The 18,325-nt window shown below is 40.5% G+C and overlaps 1 protein-coding gene across 5 annotated transcripts in view; it reads left to right on the top strand.

Moving 5' to 3' along the window:
* The window catches only part of nfat5b (nuclear factor of activated T cells 5b), a 46,871-nt gene that overhangs the window by 23,489 nt on the left and 5,057 nt on the right, over positions 1–18,325 (top strand). The window contains exons 2-12 of one of the 5 annotated variants that reach the window (XM_086025727.1): positions 1,073–1,135; positions 3,133–3,757; positions 5,605–5,791; positions 7,977–8,167; positions 8,428–8,600; positions 11,338–11,472; positions 11,558–11,610; positions 13,761–13,893; positions 14,029–14,103; positions 16,006–16,097; positions 16,207–17,869. In XM_086025727.1, coding sequence (XP_085881853.1) covers positions 3,138–3,757; positions 5,605–5,791; positions 7,977–8,167; positions 8,428–8,600; positions 11,338–11,472; positions 11,558–11,610; positions 13,761–13,893; positions 14,029–14,103; positions 16,006–16,097; positions 16,207–17,869 — 3,322 coding nt within the window. In that variant the 5' untranslated portion in view covers positions 1,073–1,135; positions 3,133–3,137. The remainder of the gene's footprint in view (positions 1–1,072; positions 1,136–3,132; positions 3,758–5,604; positions 5,792–7,976; positions 8,168–8,427; positions 8,601–11,337; positions 11,473–11,557; positions 11,611–13,760; positions 13,894–14,028; positions 14,104–16,005; positions 16,098–16,206; positions 17,870–18,325) is intronic. The other 4 variants (XM_086025726.1, XM_086025725.1, XM_086025724.1 and 1 more) reach the window with 4 other exon arrangements.

The following is an 18,325-nucleotide window of genomic DNA, read 5'->3' as shown; positions in this document are numbered from 1 at the left end:
CAAAATTTACAGTGTTAAAAACACTATTAGAACTCACTTGAAAACATGACATTTGCTGTGCTGCGTAGGTTAAAATAATTCACAATTTGCACATTACTTTAGAAACGTTTGACGAAACCCATCAGTCCGTTGTCCACTACTTCTACAGGGAAATACAGTCAAGCAGATAACATAAAGCATTGTGTGTTCTTCTTTTCGAAGTCTATCACACCTGGCTGGATCTCCAAAATCACTCAAAGCAGAAAGGCCGCTGTGCGCACAAGCAAGCAGAAGGGCAAATACTTGATAGCCTCTCGTTTGAGGAAACAGATGACTCTCAGCTTGTTATTTCAAAAAGTCCCAATGGCCTTGAAAAGTTGACTTGGATTCTGGCTTTTTAAGGCAGAGTTGCCAAGAATGACTACCGGTAATTAAAAGGGAAAGAGAACAATAGATACACATTCCTCTGTATCGGAGCCTGATCCAGTGAAACCAGCAATTTGTCTCATTAAAACAACATTTCTCGTTTAATCGCGGTATTTAATGTTCAGCAAAACTGTGCTTGTCTTTCACTAACGTGATCACAGACTTTTGCGATAGTCCCATGAGACTGAACGTGATAAGCGGTAGAAAATGAATGGATATTGATATTTTCTTAACGTAATCTGAAAATTATCCTTTTTTTATACAGTACTGTAATGACGCATTACTTCAGAATACATTATGATGATTCCAGTTCATACAATAGTCTCTTTCGTTTGTTCAATGATTGAAAATATTGTTGACGTATGTATACTATGTATGTCTATTTGATCAATTGCCCAGCCCTATCTGTAAATTAATCCCACTCTTCTCCATACCTCATACGACTAATTGTTTCTAAATTACAGTGTGCAGGCATGCTGGAGCGACTTTTTTTTTTTTTTTAAACTAATCTTTTCTAAATTACAGTGTGCAGGCATGCTGGTGTGACTTTTTTTTATACAAACAAAATATCTTGTGTTTATTCAGAAACATGACAGATTTTTTTTTTTTTTTTTTACTGTTCACTTTCAGCCGTTATTGCTCATTCGCTGTCTCATTTTTATTCCAGGAAGTTCCCTCTGAAGCAGGGAGGGTCTGCATATAAAATGGTCTGCAGTTCTCTGCTTCATAGGTCAGAAGCTTATTTATTTTGTCTATGTGGCTACGTTCAGTCCCAACCAGGCAAAACCATTTTTTTTAACCTAAATTCAAGCTCCGATGACTGTCATGCCACATTTTGCTCATTTTAAACCTCCATCATCATATAGTGATGGAAAATGTCTCATTCTATACTGTTAATTTGATGGGGTTTTTTCCCTAAACAGTTACACTTTTGAATAATCATTTAAACAACAGGGTCATCCCATATTTTATTAGATTTTGTAAGATAAGACTTTTTGTAAGAAAATGCTTTCATTGTTTTATTTTATTTTATTTTTTTCAGCCACATCCTTAAATGTCATCACTGTTGATTCTCACTACGGGCAGTTATTTTTATTGTCTTCACTTCAATGATACTCTGACTAGGAGGCATTAGGAGTCGGAGGGGATGTGGGAGTTATTGCATATTGCGCTCGGAATCGACCCAGTTGTAGCAGTAAGGTTAATTTCTTCTTTGGCGAGCGTCTTTAGAGTCACATTTTGATTCAATAATTTTAGGAATTGTCATTGCAGGTAATGACAATAACAACATCATGTTCCATTTACCATTTTTATCTTGAATATTAATAAGACCCAAATCGCCTTCATAACCTTCATTTGTAAGTAGGGATGCACCGATACAGCTTTTTTCAGACCAAGTATGAGCACATCGTTTCGACGACGTCGAGTACCGATAGCTGATAATGCCATTATGTCTTGCAGTAGAGAAAAGAGAGGAAAAAAAAAATGTTTGAAAACACAATCACTGGCATTTTAACACTGCATGTTTTTCTAACAGTCTTCACTTAAATGTTGCCTGTAACACAAGGCATTTCAGTTAGGTGGTGTCTCAGTCCGAACATAATGGAGACACTATGCAAGTACATACAGTAAATCAGAGACAAATAAGAACGCATTCTGTCAGTTATGCAAGAATCTATATGCCATGTTACTTACGTCTTTGTTTTTTTTTGTTTTTGTTTTTTTTCCCTCCAAGTGCCGCACTGCAGCGGCTGGCTCAGTCGGAGTTTAGTAGTAGAGTGGGACCAGTCCCAGGCCTCGAAATTTGGTGTAAGGCTGGTAAAGTAGTATCAATGTGTTACTATTGAAACATTTTTTTTCCCCAAGTACACATGTACAGTTTCGGCACAATACAGATACTGGTATCAGTGCATCCCTACTTGGAAGCAGAGAGAAGTTTTTGGGAGATGCAGGTAGTCATGAAGGGTGCTTGCTAGTGGACATGCTTCTGTAACTCTTAGGCTGACAGGCTGTGCATGGCACTGTCGACTGGATTCAAATATTAATGTTGTTTCCATAACTGTTTAAATGGAAAGTTATTTAGAATGGCAGATTATCAAAAATTCTTACAATTAATTACATCAAGGGATCCAATCAACACAAGTCATCACAATACATATACTGTAAGAGCCACTTGAAAGGGGAGACCCTTTACTGGTTTGAAAAAAGATATATCAACGAAGTTTGTGTCTAAGCTACAGAGGTGCCTTGTGATACGAGTTTCATTTGTTCCGTGAAAATGAATGGAAATGCCATTAATCCGTTACTCCCCTCTCAGCTCATCACTACAGAACTAATATTAGTCGTTCTATGCAGAGATAAAGGATTCATGACTGAGTGCTCTGTGTTTTGTTTAGTTTGATAAACTTCAACTGGGAGTGGCATTAAACAGCTTGAAGCCTCTTTTTGGATGACTTGTTCACTATTGGACAAACTGCTGCTTAATGCAAAGTGTGGTGAGTTGAGTTCATTGCCACCATATGGTGCACATCTAAAAATTTTTAGCGCAATTCAAAGCAAAAAAAAAATCTGTCGAATTACGGCTCTTATCTGGAACAAAACTCGTAAAGTGAGTCACTCGTATCTCAAGGCGCCGCAGTACAAACATTAGCAGCTTTAAGTCCTGAAAAGGAACAAATTGGCAGCATTACATGAAATGATGTTAATTTTCAATTATTTGCACTGTAGATGGCATGTCCTGCTGTATGACCATGGATGGCCCCCGCAGTGCTTTTTCCACCTCTTCCAGCTCCACCCAACATTGCAGTTCTTCAGCCAGCGACCCAATTCCCAGTGGCAATGTCGACCCAGAGGACATCAGAACTTGCAGAGCTGTACCAGAGAGCCTCGGTGCCGAATGTGGGAGTGCCAACGCCAGTGGCGGTGGTCATTGCCTGGCCACCAACGAGGTCGGAGGAGGGTTAGGTGTGACATCCCAGGAGGATCAACCCCATCAGCACATGATGCCCCCAAAGCGCCGCACCGAACTGAACATCTCTCCACCTCCGCAAGACCTACTTAACGATAGTCGCATGTCCTGTCAAGCAGAAGCATCGTTGGACTCTGAGCACAGCAACAGCATCTGGATGGAGGACTCTCTCTCCAACTTCAGTATCATGAGCACAATCTCATATAACGACAACACGGAGGTGCCACGAAAGTCGCGCAAACGAACCCCGCGACAAAGGCCGGGGCCCAAGTCTTTGCTTACCAGTGAAGCCAGCATGGATGTTTTTGATGCCGACAGCGCCAAAGCGCCACACTTTGTCTTTTCCCAGCTCGGCACTGACAAAAAGACTGGACAAAAAGGAAGGTTTGTACAAATGTAAATATGGTGTCTTTAACAACAGCCCCATGGCTAAAACCTATTCTAGAGGATTAGGCCACCAAACTCATCCACACCACTCAGTAAAGTTTTTTTAGTGCTGTCCAGAGTGAAACAGCCATAAACAGTAGGAACTAGCTACTGCTGCCAACTGTGAGTTACAGTGGCTCTCTCAAAGGTCAAGGATAAGCAGATCCGATTAAATAAACAGATACAATTCACTTGCTTGATTAAGGGCGTCAACATTTCTTAGTGCACCATGGCAACTGTGGAGAAATTTCACCACTGATTGTTTTAGGTATGTAGGTCGATGCTTTATTGATCCTGTAGGAAATTCTAGTAAAAAAACAAAGGGAATGTTGGCGGCTTTGACTGTTGTCCAGAGCGCGATCAGCTGATCTTTTGAGTAAATGAGTCCGGGCCTCACGTTTGCAAGAAAAAAAAGTAGGTGGAATTAGCATTGAAAAACTAATCAAGTTCAATTCAACATTGTAACAAAGTTATTAGTGAATTTTTGTAGCTTACTGACCAACATTCCGGTCAGTCAGTAGGCTTTATTTTTTTGTATATATGTACATTGTATTTGTTTAGTGTCTAGATCCGTTCAGTGCCTAACAAGTGACGCTAATAAAACCACAGATTTGTTTGCCTTATTGTAGTCTGATTTATGACATACTGCAACCCCTTGTGAGGATAAGCAATTCAGATGATGGATGGATGAATTTAAGTTTAAGCCATGTTTGTTTTAGTGGAATTTTGTGAAGTTGTCATAGTGAACGCTTAAAGGACTGCTAGTCAAAAAGTGTAAGTTAACAACTCTAATTGAAGTAGATCAAGAAACTGTCTTTCATATGAATTCTTTTTTAGTTAATTTGCCTTTTGCATAAGTCTTACCCAGACCTTACACAGACATCGGGCACGTGCACAGTCTCTGATTGGCCCTTACAATAACCGTGAAGTCAAAGCAAAGCATAAAATATATGGTATTTTTATTTTGAAAGTTATGCTTTTGTTTTATGTGCATACACGTGGATGCTAAGACAAGGGAGGTAGCGAGCAAGCACTGCGACTCGTGGCTGTAGTGTTGACAACGTAGTGACATTTTCACTATATTGAGCAACTTTTCTGACACCTCCAGCATTATTTTTTGAAAAAAAGGACTAGCAAAATGACAGCAACAAGGAATGGCTGATATGGGTTGGCGGTTGGGGCATAAAATTGTAAAAGTGTAACGATAGAGTATGAAGTAACATTTTTAGTTCTGTGAATTTAAAATGTCGACAATATATTGAACCAACACAATATGTTTTTTCTAAATTCATGAAAAATAATATAGACAAAGTTGAGGTTAGCATGATGGCTTTGCCCTCGGCAAGTGTTCCTTTTTCTCTTGTGTCCCCGTTGCAAAATTGATTGCACACCCCTTGCCTAACCTATAAGACAAAACATTTATGTATAATAAATCTATATTGTTTATAGTAATGCTGGTTAATTTATTGCTTATTTGTTAAAAAAAATCACGAGGACCTTGAAAAAGTAATCACAAAAATCACAATAGCAATATTAAGGTGAAAAAAAAATCACAAGATTATTTTCCAAATCGTTCAGCGAAGCGCCGAGAATAAAAAGTCAATAAAGACATTGGTATTGGCATTGATAGTAATCAGCTACAGGAAGGGCATCCCCCCCCCTCACTCCCCATTCATTTTAAGTTGCGGTGTGCTTTAAATAGTAAGACATAATAATTTGAGGTTTCTCAAACAAGAGGCCAGAGGGAAATTGTGAAAAACTCTGTGGCTGTGTCAAGATTTCTTTTTGTCTATTCTTTTCTGCAGTTCACAAGAAAATGCTCGGGTGCCTCATCAAAAAGGAGTTCTATCCATGCAGTACCCATCTAAGAGTGAACAGAAGGAGCTGAAGATCCTTGTTCAGCCCGAGCCTCAACATCGGGCTCGCTACCTGACGGAGGGCAGCAGAGGGTCCGTGAAGGACCAGACTCAGCAGGGCTTCCCTACCGTAAAGGTAACTGTTGAGTCATTTTGTTTTTCTCCAGGCAGCCTTTGTTAAGCAACTTCTTCCGTGAGGCATGAGAAGGTCTACATGTGTGAATGGATGTAAAGCATGATATCATCCACCCAAATTTAACTCATCTGATTATCCAAAGGAGGAAATCAAATACAGTGTTAATGGTGCCTTGTGAAGTTTAATTAAATCCTGGGACCATGCTTGTCACTTAAAACACTCACATCTCAAATCATCTTTCCTAGTTGTAATGAATGGAAATGCCATTGATTCATCCCAGACTCCCCCAAAAAACAAAACTTTTTGTCATGTGTTTGTAAAATAACACCCAATTATATTGTAGTTTATAGAAACACACAGAAAATGTGTCAAACAGAGAAATCCCTCATACTATGGTAATGCTTACGGTATATAGGGCATTCAACCAAATCGGTGCTATTTGCGTCCCCAGGAAATTACAAGAAAATACATTTTTACAAAGCGTCCTGCACATTGATATGTATCGTGTTTAAGGTTGTCAGGTTCACACCACTTAAGACATTAATAAACAACACACACAATGAGGAGAGAAGACACTCAACACAATATTGTCATTTTCCTCGCGAGGAGAACGAAGGGAATTGTACGATGACACTTCCTCACAACGCTCTAATCAGCCCCTCCGCCTCCTCTCTTTATTTTCTTATTGTAGTCCCTAATTGTATGCATAGAAATTGCTACTCTAAAGGGTGGGGGAACAAACAGTTTGAAGACGGTGTGTGTGTGTGTGTGTGAAAGTTCATTGTTATTGTTATATTCTGTCCCAAGGACTCAGCGTCTTACCACGGGCTGATCTTCGATAAGAGCATCGTTCCTATTTTGCAGCTGTGTCCTTCTCACATTCCACTTTCTTCAGAAACAACTTCGACTCACATGATCCAAACAAGTTAATAATGCTGAATAAATGCCTTACAATACTTATAAGAGTAAATATGGGATAACCTATGTACAATTATTCTAACAAAGGTCAACATTAAATTAGTGCTAAAATCATGGCTATAGTGCCCGTATGTGCTAATTGTCATGTCATCTTCTAAACCGCTTATCCTGTACAGGGTCGCGGGGAGATGCTGGAGCCTATCCCAGCTGACAATGGGCGAAAGGCAGACTACACCCCGAACTGGTCGCCAGCCAGTCGCAGGGCACACACACAGACACCGTCACTGAGCGGGAACCGATCCCACGCTGCCCGCACACAACTCAGGCGTGTGTACCACTACACCATCAGTGACCCGTATGTGCTAATTTTATGCTAAAAACCCACTAAGCGTTTCAGTACAAAAAAGTGGCATGAAAAAATGAGACATGGGATGAAAGAACACATTGAGTTGTTCAAGACGTTTATCATCAAATTTTGTGCTTAAAAAAAAAGAGGAAAAGATATAGAACCCTGGGTTTATATAGAGAATATTACAAAAACTGATTTGGTTGAAAGAAAGCCTTGAAAGAAAACAGAATTGGAATGGCGTGTTTGTACATGATGTAAATATTGATTAGGATTCATTCATGACAATACTAGCGGATTTGTATGATAAACTGTGGGCGCAGGAGAATTACAACGAAGAATGCGATTGCTAAACCATGGATGACTAAAGGAATACGAAATGCCTTTTAAAATTGAGGTCAAACGAAGCAGAAGAGCAGTATAAGAAATATAAAAATAAGTTGGTATGGATGAGAAGAAAACATAAAAAGGAACATTATGGCAATTTACTAAATAAAAATCGAAACAACATGGGGTATAATAAATAGCATAATAAAAAATGCTGAAATAAAATCAACTCTTCCAAATTATTTTGTGAAAAATAATTGTGACATTCTTGATAAAACTGAATAAAAACTGATATAATACAGGTGCTGAATGTGGTTGAACAAGAACTTAAAAGAATAAAAATGTGGTTCGATGTAAATAAATTATCGTTAAATCTTGGAAAAACAAATTTACAGCTGCTCGCAGCCTAGTCGTCTTTGTTTCATGTTTCGCTTGACAGTAAACCTTAACTGGAAGTGGCATAAACCATCTTGAAGCTTGAATCTGTCAAACTGTTGCTTGTTATGTGAGTTGTGTTCACTGTCGCCATACAGCACTCTACTGTGCTGTCTACTTTACTGTATTGCTGATTTTTGCATTACATTTGTTTTACAGCTGGAGGGTGTGAATGAGCCAGTCGTTTTGCAAGTTTTTGTGGGAATTGATGCTGAGCGGGTGAGGCCCCATGGATTTTATCAGGCTTGCAGAGTGACCGGCCGCAACACCACAGCCTGCAAAGAGGTGGACATTGGGGGCACAACTGTCATTGAAGTCCCCTTGGACCCAAGCACCAACATGACCTTAGCGTATGTACTTTGTTTTCTGGGTGAGCACACTGAGCATTTGTGTGCCCAAAATCGGACTCTTAAGGGTTTTACTGTTAAACTACAAACAAACTCTGGATTTTATTTTGAACTCATCACTTCGTAGCAAAGAAAATAATGGAGTAGAAGAAATGTGATTTAACGTTAAAGGGCATCAGGCATAAATCATGTTTCGTCAATAACTTCACTCATTAGGTTGCTTATGTATGCTTTCCCGAAGCTGACATTAAGTCTTTTTGCAGTGTGGACTGTGTTGGCATCTTGAAACTCCGAAATGCCGATGTGGAGGCTCGCATCGGTGTGGCGGGGTCAAAGAAGAAGAGCACACGTGCTAGGCTGGTTTTTCGGGTAAACATCCCACGTCCAGACGGTTCAGTACTCACACTCCAAACGCTGTCGTCTTCCATCCTTTGCAGTAAGTGAAGCTGTTCGTTTTCAGTTCTTGTGGATAGAACACAATGAAGATGGATATGTGAATATCACACAAAATAGTTTAGCACCTAACCACTTTTCTTGTCTTTATTTGGAGAAGCCCAGTCTAAATTTTACTGCGGCCTCAGGTCAGAACAAAAGGTTCTGTTTTGTGATGCAAGCTTTTGAAGACATTGTGTAAAACCCATCATTCTTTTGCACTGTGTGATCATGCAAACAGAATGAGGGTGTGGTGGGCTTTATAAACAGGAAAGACTGTTACAGCCTTAAGAAAGTTTATATGGTAGAACTGACATGGGAGGAATAAAAGCAAGGACAAAACAATGGAAGTGTGATGCCATTTACATTCAACCAACACGCAACGTAGTAGTATCTTTCCACATACAGTCAGTGTTGTGCATGAATACACAGATGTACCGTACATGTTTGGATGGTATGTTTCAGTCATAAGAAGGGTTTATAAAATGCACAAAGGATTTTTTTTAAAACATCGAATGTGTTTAAAACATCTCCTTAGAGAAAGAACCATTGTTTAAGCTAGGGGTGTGATTTTTTAAAAAATAAAATCACAATCAAGATTTTATCACGATTCTTTTTTTACATTGTTTTTTAAGACTAATTTGCACATTTCCGACCATTTTCCTCATGTTAAACTGACATAAAACATATTTAAAATGTATACAAAACTCAAAGGAAAAAAATAACATTTTAAGCCAGCTAAGCTTTCTGAACAGGTTTTAATTTGAATAGTGACAATTTTTATCAAAATGTGCAGTGAATGTAAACATAACGTAAACATAAAAACACAGCTCGTAACGCGGGTCGAGTACTTTGAAGAGTGTTTCAAACCCCTCGTTTTCCACTGCTTTAATGGGAATCATGTCTTCAGCAAGGTAATAACAGGGTTCTTGCACCATTTGAAAAGTCAAATTTAATGATTTTAAGACATTGAAAATATCATTTAAGACCAAACATGTCGCAACAATCTCTGTTGAAGAAAAAAAAAATTACTGTAAACCAAGAGCTTTTTTTTCAAATAAGGAGACTAATATGAAAAAAGAACACCTTCCAACATTTAATGTAAAGCAGAGTCCATTGTTAATAAGTCCTCACAACAGCCTTTCTCAAGCCGAAAGGTTGAAAAAAAAACATCCATCCATCGTTTATCCAAACCACTTATCCCCACAAGGGTCGCGGGCGTGCTGGAGTCTATCCCAGCTGACTTCAGGCAGTAGGCAGGGGACACCCTGAACTGGTTGCCAGCCAATCGCAGGGCACACAGAGACAAACAAAAACTCACACTCACAATCGGACCTAGGGGCAATTTAGAGCGTCCAATCAACTTACCATGCATGTTTTTGGAATGTGGGAGGAAACCGGAGTACCCGGAGAAAACCCATGCAGGCAAGGGGAGAGCATGCAAACTCCACACAGGAAGTGCTGGGGCCGGATTCAAACCCACGATCTCTGCACTGTGAGGCGACGTGCTAACCAGTCGATCACCATGCTTGAAAAAATATGCACATGTAATAAAAGTATTTGAAAAACAAAAATGTCGACGAGAAAGTCAACAGATGTCTATTACTTTTGAACATCACTATTTACAGCTCATTAGCCCTTACGTGAATGTAAACTGTTGCTATGGCAACAAATGACAGACGACGACAATAGTTATTTACGACAACACCTATTTATTGATGTTGCCCCGCTGCCCCATCAACAAGAATAATGGAATGCGATTTAAAACAATAACGTTACTTACACTGAAATGTCCCAACATGTTGCCAACAAGCGCCCCGGGATTAGCCGGACCCTGCTAGCTGCTGCCACAGACCGCTGGTGTTTTTCTCCTCTTGTGTGCGACTCGACAGCTTTGACACCCATTGTCCCAAACGAAAAAGTCTTTTTGCAGACTTTGCACCAGGCAGTGTAGATATTTTCACCAGGGGCCAACCACCTCTTAAATAAACAATCTTCCATCCACTTAGCTTGGAACTAGCGGCTGCCTCTGGCTACCTAGTGTCTGATCTCCGTTTCCTTTGGCTGTCGGCGCTGACTCCCTGAATTGGTTGCCAGCCAATCGCAGGGCACACAGTGACAAACATCCGCACTCACAATCACACCTATGGGCAATCTAGAGTGTCCACTCAACTTACCATGCATGTTTTTGGAATGTGGGAAGAAACTGGAGTACCCGCAGAAAACCCACGCAGGCACGGAGAGAACATGCAAACTCCACACAGGGAGACCGGAGCCGGGATCGAACCCACGACCTCTGAACTGTGAGGCGGACGTGCTAACCAGTCGATCACCGTGCCGCCGACAAACTGTTTCCATTTAATAAAAAGCAATTGTGGATGAAAATCTCTGGAAATCTTTCAGGTCACAGCCTCAACACATACCAGGGCGCCAGCCTAACTTTTTTTAACTTGATGCACAGTGGCCCCTAACTTAAAATTTTTAGGCACACACAGAAACACTGAAACACACTGTAAATTGACTTGCAAAGTAAATATTCATCATTTTTACTGAATAACACTGCTTTGTCGATGATTGCAGAAAAAAATAAGGTTTTAAATTCGCATTTTATTGTGCCTGTTTTGGCACATTAACATAATAGACAAGTTATGAATATTATCAGCAAATTTTGTGTTCCTGGCCGCCTAGGTTGCGTGTCATTCTCAGAAATTTCATATTGTACGTACCTGCTGTGTCAACAGCTCAGCCGGCAGGGGTGCCTGAGATTCTAAAGAAATCACTGCATAGTTGCTCAGTGAGGGGCGGAGAAGAGCTCTTCATCATTGGCAAGAATTTTCTCAAAGACGCTAAAGTCATATTTCAAGAGAATGTCTCTGGTAAGAAACACCTGTTTTTAAATTAAAATGGATTCTTGTTGCAGAACGACAACATTTGCTATTCATGAACCATCTTCTTTTCCAGATGAAACCTCTTGGAAGACGGAGGCGGAAATTGACATGGAATTGTTTCACCAGGTTAGACTTAATTGTTTTTGTTTTATTTGAACCAAGTAATTTGTGGCAACCATTTATAAGCTAAAGCCACTTGAGATGTATGGCGATTTAGATGTAATCATCTTATATGGCTGCTGGTTCAAAGGTTTGGCTGTTCTCTTTGTATTGTGACCTAAATACACAGTGTTGGAGGTGTGTTTCAACACAAACAGTTTTGACCTTTGCTCTTGTAAACAAAGCGGTCCCTCGGAACAAAATGTATGAACCTGTAGTTATGCATTTCTAAACAGCTTTTATTTAACAAGCTAATCCTAGTGAGCTCAACATAGTATTTTAAAGCTAACAAACATTAACACGCATGATAAGAAGAACAAATATCCGTAGCCAGACAAGAGCAAACGTAGGATGGATGGATAGATGGATCAGTAAATTGACTGATAGATTGATGTTACACACTCACTTTTATTGATATGCGACTTGATTTTTCTGTGTGATAGGGCTGATGGAGCCTAATTCAAATATTCATCTATTCAACTTTCTACAATGCTGAGAAACATTTGCTGGCAAATGTTACATTTAAATTCCTGCATAGCTTACGTTTTGTTTTGCTAAAAGCTAATGAAAGGAAATGTATCTCTACTTAATTTTAATCATGGAAATATGGATAGATACAAATTATTTTAAAAAAATCATAAATTAGGAAATAATTTTAAAGAAAAAAACATACAATCATTCAAGATACACTGATAATGTGAAATCGAATCATAGACCTTTGAATTGTAATTAAATTGTGAAGTTGTTGAAGAAGAGATTCCTACCCTCAATAATCAGGGCTGAACAGTTTACAGGTAACATGAAATTTTATCGTATGTCCTTACATTCCCAGGTAACAACATTTTTCCAGTACTTTGATCTTTTTATTTTCAAACTGTAACAGAAAATGGCTGCTTAATGTAAAATTCACTTGAAGTTAGTAAGTTTGAATGTTAGCAGAAAGGCAGCAATTGCAGCAAATCATAAATGAAGTACAATTGTTGGACTGAGGCTTCAAATAAAACACAGTGATGAGTAAGTGCTCCTGCATTGGTTGATTTCAAGTGGATTGTGGGGTATGACAAAGGATTTCCTCAGAATTGATGACTGACATTAAGAATATTTCCCAGTTGTTAATAACATGCTCTACTGTACTCTATATGTTTTTTTTTGATCGAAATTGTGATTACAGATCAGGTGATCGCCAAAGCTTTGTATTTTTGCCGTGTTTCTAACTGACCCAGAATCTGTTGTTTCAACTATAATCTCATACAAAAAAATGGCAGCTCCTTCCTCTCCCGCCAAGCTCAACAATCAGAAGCAGCATGCTACTCGTGAACGGTCATGCACACCAATCAGCGCCAAGTCGAAATCGTAATATCCATCCATCCGTCCATTATCCTAACCGCGAAAAATTGCAATTCAATCTTTTCCTGGAATCATTCAACCCTGCTCTATTCCCTAATGGAAAAGTGATTTTATCTTGAAGTGAAATCAACCCAAACATATTTTTTCTAAAATATGCTCCCAGCAGTCTCACGAGTTGAAACACAGCATTCTGATTAATAGTGCGTTTGTGCAATATAAGTTAAGCAGCAAAATGCACTCATTTTTAGCCATCTCCGGGGGCGGCCATTTTGTCTTTCGTCGACTGAAAATGACATCACAACTGCTCACAATGACCAATCACGGCTGACCTGTTTTTGGAATCTGAGCCGTGATTGGTCATTTTGAGCAGTTGTGATGTCATTTTTCAGTCGACAGAAGACAAAATGGCTGCCCCCAGAGATGGCTAAAACCGAGTGGATTAACACTTATTCCACAAACGTAATATTTATTAGAATGCCCTGTTTCTGTTAGTGGGCTTGCATAGAATATATTCTTGAGAAAAAATATGTTTGCGTGTAAATGACTGGGTTTGCTGTTCAAACAGAATAGCAAGAGGGTGAAATTGACCTAACTTGTGGATCGGTCCATTTTTGACCCAAAATTGTTACTTTTAGCCCAACTGTTTTTAGAGTGTGCTTATAGAGAATATCAATGCTGTGATATACTAAGTGTATCAGCATAGAAATATATTTATTTATTCATTCATTCATTTGCTTGTTCTTCTTCTTGATTTCATGTTACGCCCCAAGAATCATTTGATAGTCAGGATTCCACCTTACCAGAACCAAAGCATCACCTCTGCAGTGTGTGTGGGTATTTATGTGGTCACCATTGCTGGAAGATCCCATGATGTTCAACCATTTACTTACAATCCAGATGGAGGTTTGTTTCTTTCTGTTTCTTTTAAAGTACAATATTATCACGCCCTTTAGGGTGAGCTGAAAAGGTCATCAGGACTCTTTCGAGCTCGCAGTGCAATTTCTTAGTCGTGTGAATGTCGATTGCATTCTCTTGCAGCAAACACTGAAGTTTTTGTGAAGAAAGAGACATCATCTCCAGTGAAGACATGTCCCTTTGATGATCAAAGTAAAGGTCCTTTCTTTGTATACTCATTTTATTATCAAATGTTCACTACTGTTAACAATAATACATTAAAAAAATAATAAAGTACTTTTTAGTAGTACTTTTTAGTGCATTTATATAATAATCAAATAATATTGTAATTTAGATTTTGGATACTTATAGGGAAATTAAATTGATGACATCAAATTCAACTTCATGATACACATCAAACTGACAGATTGATGATGCCCATTAATACAGAAATGTGGAACTGCCAATGTGAAGTAAAATGTTTTTGCCTGGCAAATACATTTGAATGTAATTCGTTACATACAGAGCTGGCCATTTTTCAAAAATTTTATGGTCTGTTTATTTCCTTCCACCTGCAGACAGTGTACCCTTCTGTCGTCCGTCTAACCGCCTTTTTTGTCCGGCCGGACCAAATAGTAATCGCCTATAGGCCGATCCGCCTATCATTTTAGACGGGCTTCCGTTAGCGTATCTGTCTACCAACTTTGACAAACTTCCACGAGCACCACCCCAAATCCAAATGATCAGGATTGTTATCAATGCTTCTTCAGAGTTTACTGATGAGCTGATCATTTGAATCAGGTGCGTTGCAGCAGGGATGGATGGAAAACAGGCAGGACAGCGGCCCTTAAGGATTGGAGCTGGACATGCCCGATGTAGACCAAATGCTTAAAAAATATATATATATATTTTTTTTTTTACTTGAGCAAGTCAGTGATGCCCAAGTCAATACTCTGTGGCATTGTTGGAAAAAAATAATGCTGAATATATATCACTTCCTGCAGACATGAACTTACGAATAAACAATATTTATCTTCATAATTTTCGAACATATTGGTAGAATTTAGTTGTAGCATTTAGCCTACAAGTACGTGTGAATGTACTAGCAAATAAGTTAATAAAATAAGGGAGATTTAATGTGTAGTCCAAAATATGATATGTATTGCAAAAAAAGCAAAAACATGGAGTCTCTGGGTGCAGTAAGTGAAAGGGGCGGTTGATCCTTGCCAACGGCTTTTCAAATTCGGTCATTTAGTCACTAATGTCAATAAGAATTTCGAATGCAGATTTTGGGTGCAAGTGCGAGCCCTAATAATATCCGACCTGTCTAGCTTGCACATGTTTCTCATTATGTCCTTTTCATCAAATTGAAATGTGAATTCATTTGGACGGAACATTGACTGATATTGCAAGTTTTATCACTTTTCCATAATGTAAATCCTCCAAATGCCAATATCGCTAATATCCTGCCATCATGGTATAAATATATGGACATGGGGATCAGTCACGTGACATCCAAAAGACTATTCTCGACTGTTTCCTCTCCTTTGTGGCTATCTGCTTCTCTCTTGACAATTGTGCCATGTTGTCTTGGTTCAATAAAAGATAATACAGTACAGTATGTTGTATATGGAGCCACCAAACCCGACATTGGGTTGCAATTTTTCCCATTGTGGTGTGTTGGCCAATGTGTGGTGTTAAATCGCTTGGTGTGCGGTGTATAGGTGCCGATAATCTCTTTTGTAATGATCCAATGTAGCCGCTTTCAGCAGCATAGGTCAGTGTGTGGGTGGCGGTGAATATGGTGATAACCACCTACGGGGCAGAAGCGGCAGAAGCCGAGGGTCCGCTGTGAGGGTGGCTGGTGTGGAGGTCCTCTCACTTGCCTTCAAGATTAAATGCAACTCATCTTAGTGTGCACAGTCATGTGGTGGTCTCATGAGGTTATGCATAACAGCGGTTCAAACCTTGTGTTTTTTTTGTGTGTGTTTAGTCTAAATTGTATGTCTTCAGCTGCATTCGAAGTAAGTATTGTATTTCCACCTGGATGTGTATTTTAAGGATAACTTACAGCAAATATATAGCATTTGGTGGTTAAGCTTCCCATACATCTTGTTACAGTTCGGATGCCTTGTATGTTGCCTCAAGTGAAGAAAGAAGAAGTCACTCCAATGGAGGTCACCAACAACCTCCAAACCACTGGGGTGTTCAAGGTATTTGATTATAACCTCGTTACCTGTTTTTTTTGTTTGTTTTTTTATCTTATATTACTTGCAAATGACAAATTATGTTAAAGTTTGAACTTGTCATTGCTTCTGCCAGCAGAGCCTGGACATCTGTCCAGCCCAGCAGAACCCAGACATGTCAACAGGTCATCAAAATAACAACAGAGAATTTTCCAGCACATTGCCACAGTCCTCAGGCGACCCCGATAAGAGCCAGGCCCCAGTTTTTGCCAACACAGAGGCCTTAACCACGATCCAGCCAATAGTGGGTCTTGGACAGGAGAGGCAAGTCAGCAGCTCTGGGTCGGCGGTGAGGCCATGTGGTGATCCTGGACCTCAACCGCAGCAGCTGCCCATGTTCCCTTCAGACGAAGTGGCCCAGTTGGAGGAGGCAGTTAGACAACTTAAGCCCGACGCGTTTGGTTTGCCACTTCAGACGGACAACTCAATGACCAACCAGCAGCATCACATTCAGCACCAACAGATCCAAAACCAGCAGCAACAGCAGCAAATTCATCAGCAACAGCAGCAACTGCAGCAGCAGCAGGTGCTGGAGAATCTACAACAGCAGATATTCCAATCGCAGATTCAAATGCAGTGTGTGAATGTGGAGCAACAGGGCTCCTCACCAGGTACCCTGCCAAACCAGGGATCACTTTTCCAACAGGCTCAGCAGCAGCAGCAGCAGCAGCAGCAGCAGCAACAACAAACAAATCTCTTTCAGCAGACCACTGATCTGCTCTCTATTCAGACCAACTTCCTCCAGCAGACACCCTCACACCCCTCACCACCGGCGTTCCACAATCCCAGTCCTTTGGCGGAAGCGCACGATCCCCAGGGAGGTCTGTTTCTTAGCCAGAGCACCGCTCACACTCCAGAGCAGGTGCAGGCCGTACTGTTCCAAAACCCCATGACAGTTTTACCCTCTCCGGACCAGCAACCTTCGACCCCTATTCTTTTCCTACCCCAGACGTCTCTTTCAGGCCAGCTTACAACCAATAGTAGCCAACAGCAGCAACTGGGCTTTCTCGGCGCTCTGCAAACACCTTCCCCAGAGCAACAATCTGTGTTTCATGCTCAGGCTCAGCTCTCTCCAATCCAGCAAAGTGCACCAATGGAGCAACAGCAGCCTCCGCAGCCTCAGGCCCTCTCTCAGCCTAGCCAGCAGCATTGTTTGTTTCAGAACATCTCTCAGCATCCGCCTGCAAACGCGCTGTCTTCAGCTCAACAACAGCCAGCTGGACTACTATTCTGTAACAACCCCCTGCCCACCACAGAGCAGGCATCCAACATCCTCTTCAGCAATCAGGGGCAGATGCCTCCTTTGACCAGCAGCAGTCTGGTTTCCCAAGAGCCCCAGAACGCTTCGCTGCTTTTCTCACAGGCCAGCATGGTGACGGTAAACCAGCAGGTCCGCTCTGAGCCCATGGCCTTAGGTAACCCAAATGATGCACACCAGCAAGTGCTATTTCAGGGTCAGCAGCCGATGCAACTTGGAAACACCACAAACAATGGGCAAGAGCGCTCGGTGGGGCTCTTCATGCCTCCGCCGAACATGGCCTCTCTGCAAGGCGGATTGTCTCAGGAGCTCGCACAGTCGGCCATGTTTGCTTCACCGAATGGTGTGGCGAACCTCCAAACGACCACTTCATCTCCTGTTCAGCAGCCAGGGACTCTGTTTCAGTCTGCAGTCGGTGGGACCATCAGTCAGCCCGGCCAAGCTCAACAACCTGAACTCTTCCTTTTTGGAATTCAGAACGGTGAGCAATTTGAGAGCCATCTTTAAAACTGTTGCCAGAAGAAAACCTTTTCCAACCTCTTAATAACCCAAAACTGAATGAAGTTTAAATTACTTAGTTTAAATTAGTAACTGGTTCATCCCCGCATTTTAAAAACGTTTAACAACTTTCTTAAAGTAAAGCCTTTTCTCGAGCAAGCCGTTCAGTTGATTTATTTTGAGCTGCACTTTGAAGCCGGATCCAGAAATAACTTTGAGCGAGTGAACGCATATACTCGATATGCTGTGTCTTCTGTCTAATTTTGAACTTATTAAAGAGTTAAAGCAAACAAACCCATTTTTATTTCATCCTGTCACCCGAGAAGAATCAATAAAATAATCGATAAAGAATCGGATGGATAAGCGGTATTGATAATGTACTTGGAATCATTCAATTCTTATCAATTCCCGTACCTGCTGTTAGTAGTGTGGGAACAAG

This window comes from Filicampus tigris, chromosome 3 (assembly GCF_054856515.1).
Source record: "Filicampus tigris isolate MCC_2025a chromosome 3, RoL_Ftig_1.0, whole genome shotgun sequence".
Lineage (NCBI taxonomy): Eukaryota > Metazoa > Chordata > Actinopteri > Syngnathiformes > Syngnathidae > Filicampus > Filicampus tigris.
This window is presented reverse-complemented; position numbering and strand designations above follow the sequence as displayed.